Source organism: Cyprinodon variegatus, unplaced genomic scaffold (assembly GCF_000732505.1).
Source record: "Cyprinodon variegatus isolate N-32 unplaced genomic scaffold, C_variegatus-1.0 Scaffold510, whole genome shotgun sequence".
NCBI lineage: Eukaryota > Metazoa > Chordata > Actinopteri > Cyprinodontiformes > Cyprinodontidae > Cyprinodon > Cyprinodon variegatus.
Window position 1 is genome coordinate 333566 of NW_015150963.1, and position 4768 is coordinate 338333.

A 4768-nucleotide genomic window follows, 5' to 3' on the forward strand; every position below is an offset into this window, starting at 1 on the left:
AGTTTGATTCTCAACCTGGGGTCTTTCTGCATGGAGTTTGCATCTTCTCCCTGCGCATGCGTGGGTTCTCTCTGGGTACTCTGGCTTCCTCCAACAGTCCAAAACAAGACTTTTAGGTTAATTGGCTTCTTTAAATTTTCCTTAGGCGTCAGTGTGTGCGTGAATGGTCGTTTGTCCGGTTTGTCTCTGTGTTGGCTTGAGATAGACTGGCGGCCTTTCCAGGGTGGACCCCACCTCTCGCCCATAGACAGCTGGAGATAGACACCAGAACCCCTCGCGACCCCATTAATTGTGTCAGAAAATGGATAGATGGATGAATCTTAAATATGAACTGTTTTCCACATGTTTACTTTCTAAATCTTGATTTTTAACAATTTATATTTTATTAAATTCAGACTGTAAGGAACAATTTTTTATAATTTAGAAACAAAGTCAATGCCCTAGGGCAGTGATTCCCAACTGGGGGTACTCGTACCCCTAGTGGTCTGCGAGTGCATTGCAATGGGTACATGAAGATATTTTATTTCTCAGGTAATAAAATTAAATAGGGTGGTGATCTGTTTTTCTTTGTGAGGATACACCTGAAAAAGAAAAACAAGTTTTTTTTAAACCAAAATGTAACTTATTCTTACATGTTTGAGTTCACCATTAGCTTTGACACACATCAAAACCAATCAAAGGAACAGACTGGATGTAGAGAACAGCCTGGAATCAGCTGTTTTCCCACACCTGAGCTCATCAAAGCAAGTTCAAGTGTCACGATAAATGATGAAAACAATGTAAAATAAATGGAGTCAGTCTGATTATAATTTTTGTTCCCTTTTCCTCAAGTTTAAATTTGATCATAGGAGACTTACTCAGAGGTGCTCCAGTTTTATAAAGGCAGATTTATAGTATGAATTCAATTTGAATTTATTTTGACTGCTTAATAGCTTCCAGGCAACATATTTATGTTTGTTTTTTTTATGATATGGAAAGAATAAAATACCTAAGAATTAAAAGCTCAAGTTAAAAAGATTAAATAAAATACTTTTTATTTTATAATTGGTTATTTCCCCAGAATTTCCCCATTGTGAGACAATAAAGGAATTTTCTATTCTGTTTCTATTCTATTGTACATTGCACTTGTGAACAGTCATCAAGACTTTTGACTGAGAGCTACTCATGGTAAGACAAAATGCCCAAAGGGGTACACAGGTCAAAAAAGGTTGGGAACCACTGCCCCAGGGAAAAAAAATGTAAAATTATTTTTAGTTTTAAGAAAATCTGTGTTTTTAAATGTATAGCCACGTGATACCTGAGGGCATTTTAATTTATGCTTTATTTTCATCAGGTTGATCTACCTAGTATGGAATTCTGAATCAGTGGTTTCAGACGTCTTCAACCCACTCTGCAAAATGGGAAAGATGATAAAAAAAAACTAGAGGGATTAAAGAAGATATGTTTTGATCCTTCTAGTCAAGAAACGGCTACAAGGAAACATCTAAAATAGCCCATATCAGCAAGAAAAAGATGGAAACTGCTAAAAGTTTGACAAACAAGGCTGAATAAGGACCAATGTTAATCCTATTCCCAAATATTGAGGAGGTTGGAAAGCTCAGCGTTAGAGAACACGGGCTGGGCACCATTTAAGTGTCAACTAATGTTTAGGTGACAAAGATCACAGCAAGATTGAGCCTTTTCCTGGCAAACAATGCAAGTTGTTCTAGTTTAAACTTATTTGTGCTAGGTATGGTAAATGCTGCATGATACTGTGGACTTCTTTCCACCCCCAAATGGCTCAGGGACCTGTTTAAAGTGCAAAGAATCATCAACTTAATAAATTTTACACAAAAGTTATTGGTCTGTGTCAGTAAACATGGAATATGCTGTAAGTAGGTTTTTAAAAGGAAATATGCAATTTGTTTCATTTGAGATGTTATAAAAAAAGTTTGAAGTTGCATTTTGATCTTGATTTTGACAAAATCTAGTTTACATTCTATTGAAAAGAAATCTTAGAACAAAGGACTCAGATTTCTTACTCCTCGGGTGTTACTGACCTTTTATTACATCAGTCATCCTGACTGAAACAGATCTGAAAATAAGTCTTTTTCAGAACTTTCAAAGCTGTACAAATGGCACACACAAGCATGATTGTTCAGATTGTTCATCACAAATGAATGAGCTGTTAAAGAGTATACAACAGAGAGAAGAAAGGATCAAAACTGAAAAACTCATGAAGAGTCATTAACAAGGTGGATGTTTCAGTTTCCACTGGCAGGTAGTTTGTAGCTTTAAATGGGATGTGGACTCAGCTGTGATAAACGAAAAGGAGAATAAAAGGCAGCAGGACAGAGAAACATGCTGTTTTTGAGCCACTTTCAGGGCTATAGAGAAAACCAACATCTCCTCCTGAAAGGGTCTGCTTTGCCCATGTAACCTGGTGAATATTGGCACTTTTCACTAGTGGTCCAGATGGCACTAACTGGAAGACAAGCCCGTTCCTTTCAAGAATCATCCCCAGATTCCTTGATATCATTATCTGCAGGTAAAAGGCAATAAGACGACATGCATTAGATAAAAAAGAAGTGAAACAAGACTTTAAAAAGTGTCTGAATTTTTTTCATAAACAGCATTGAATGCCACAAAATGATGCTAAACTTGACTCTTCCATGTGCACGAATGCAGAGGATGTTGGAGATGAGCAGGGTTACGTTCCCCTGCAGGTTCCTGCTCCATTAAAGGAACTATAAAGAACAGGGGGGGGATTAACAATCCAAGGAGTGGATTTTTGCATAAGTTATACCAGCTTCCACAAAGGCTCAAGCCACCATGTTAACACAGAGACTGTAAAAAAACCACTAAACATTATGAAGCTACTTCTTTCAATATAAATAAACAAAAACAACACAGACTGAATCATTTCGGTCCCATTAGTGGTATTGGAATATTCCCTGCTTTAAAAAGAACCAAGCCCATCATAAGGAAACTAAGCTACTGCTTGAGCAGGGTTACGTTCCACTGCAGGTGAAAAACCATCAAACGCCTCAAATAAACACAAACTATAGATTTAAAATTTGTTCGCAGAGAATTAGTTTTTTATTAAAGTTGAATAGACAGGTTCAGATATATTAATTAACATAAAATTACCTTATAAATAAATAAGATTATGCTTTAGGCCCCAGAAACCTTCGATTAGTCCTAAAAAAATGTCGTAAAAATGTGTTGACCTAGGCGGTGGGGATGTAGTATGTGTTTTTTTATGTTCAAAAACTCTGTCAGTGTTAAAATGCAGTACGATGTTTGCTTCCACTCTTCATGATTTTAATGTTTTATTAAAACTTTAATCTCTTTTCAAAATGAGAGGAATCTAATTAAATGCCTTTAATCAAAAGTGGATTGTGTCGAATCAACAGAGGGTGAAAATAGAACATTCTTTGACCTGAATCCTCTGATGAATGACATTAAAGCTTCTAAGTCTTCAGTCAACTTTTAGTTAGTTTTTATGTGAAGCTGATTGTTTCTATTTGTAGTATAAAATATATTTTTTTAAATGATTGAAAATAGTTTCTGGTCAGTTGGGTTTTTTTTTTAAAGGCAAACATCAAAACCGGATCAAAGAAGCCAGCATGAAGCTGCTGGAGTGGCTCTAACCTCCAAAGCATTAAACAGTGGCAGGTTATATTCTGCAAACTGGATCCATAAAAATAATAAAAAACAGAAAAATTTCCCAATATAAGATAAGAGGGGAAAAATATCCACTTCCAGCCGAAGGCTACAAAAATCCAATGGTCAGGATCAGACATACAGAGAGCTTTGACCGTATGCTGATAAGAAACCCAAACTGAGTGAATCTAAACAGATTGATCAGAACATAAATTGAAAACCGAGTTCCATCTTTAATCACTTCTTATAACCAAATTATTTAAGATCCATTACAGGACTGGCTGAGCCATAACAGATTAAATCCATTTTTTAGAGTTTAGCAGATTAGAAAGCATGCAGGGCTCCCAAAACGGTGGAAAAACAACCAAAAACACAATTAGTGGAAATAGCAGCTAGGAAGTGGTTTTGTTAACGATGCTTTAATATCACATGAAGAAAGAAGTTGACTACAGTAAAAAGCAGCTTTGCTTTAATATGATTTTCTTCTGCAGAGAATGACTACTATCCCTGCTTGTCATTTTCAACATGGTGGCGAGGACCTCGGATCTGCTGTGTTCAGCTCAGGATGGGAGGTGATGAAGGAGAAGGCGGGAGAGGAGAGAAACAAGAACATGCCTCCTGTTGACATCGACTTTCCCGAAACACAGGCGACACCAGCCGCTCTATTTTATATTCACTGTCTTCCTTATCTGCTGGGCTTGAATGAACCAGAGTGAAGGAAGATAATAAATCAAACACACGCTCCACAGGAACCTGCCGTCCTTCAGGTTAAGCACAGAAACCAGCGGTCCAACCTCAGCACAAGAGGCCGCCTCACTCCACGACGTTTCTGTTGTAGTCGTAGGAGAGTCGTCGCTTTGCAGCAGAGTGCTGATTGGCCGAGGATAGGCCAGGGGACAGATGCCGGCTGCTCGTCCAGGAAGTAGGTCTGCTTTCCTGCAAAGACGGGAACAAGAAGAAATAAGGCGACCAAAAGGGGCGACCGTCATAGCCGTACGGCTTCTTTTCACATTTATAGAAAAAAAAGGAAACAAAAAGTAAAACTAACTTAATAAAAAAAAAAAAAAAAAAAAAAATTAAAAAAAAAAAAAAAAAAAAAAATGATTTCTTTTTTTTTTTTTTA

The 4768-nt window shown here is 37.1% G+C and overlaps 1 protein-coding gene across 1 annotated transcript in view; it reads right to left on the bottom strand.

Annotated features, from left to right (window-relative positions):
* Positions 1-4165: 4165 nt before the first annotated feature.
* Positions 4166-4768, bottom strand: part of LOC107094866 — a 14386-nt gene continuing 13783 nt past the window's right edge. Inside the window, exons 5-6 of the mRNA XM_015390739.1 lie at positions 4386-4581; positions 4166-4276 (exon numbers count right to left, since the gene is read on the bottom strand). Coding sequence (XP_015246225.1) covers positions 4166-4276; positions 4386-4581 — 307 coding nt within the window. The remainder of the gene's footprint in view (positions 4277-4385; positions 4582-4768) is intronic.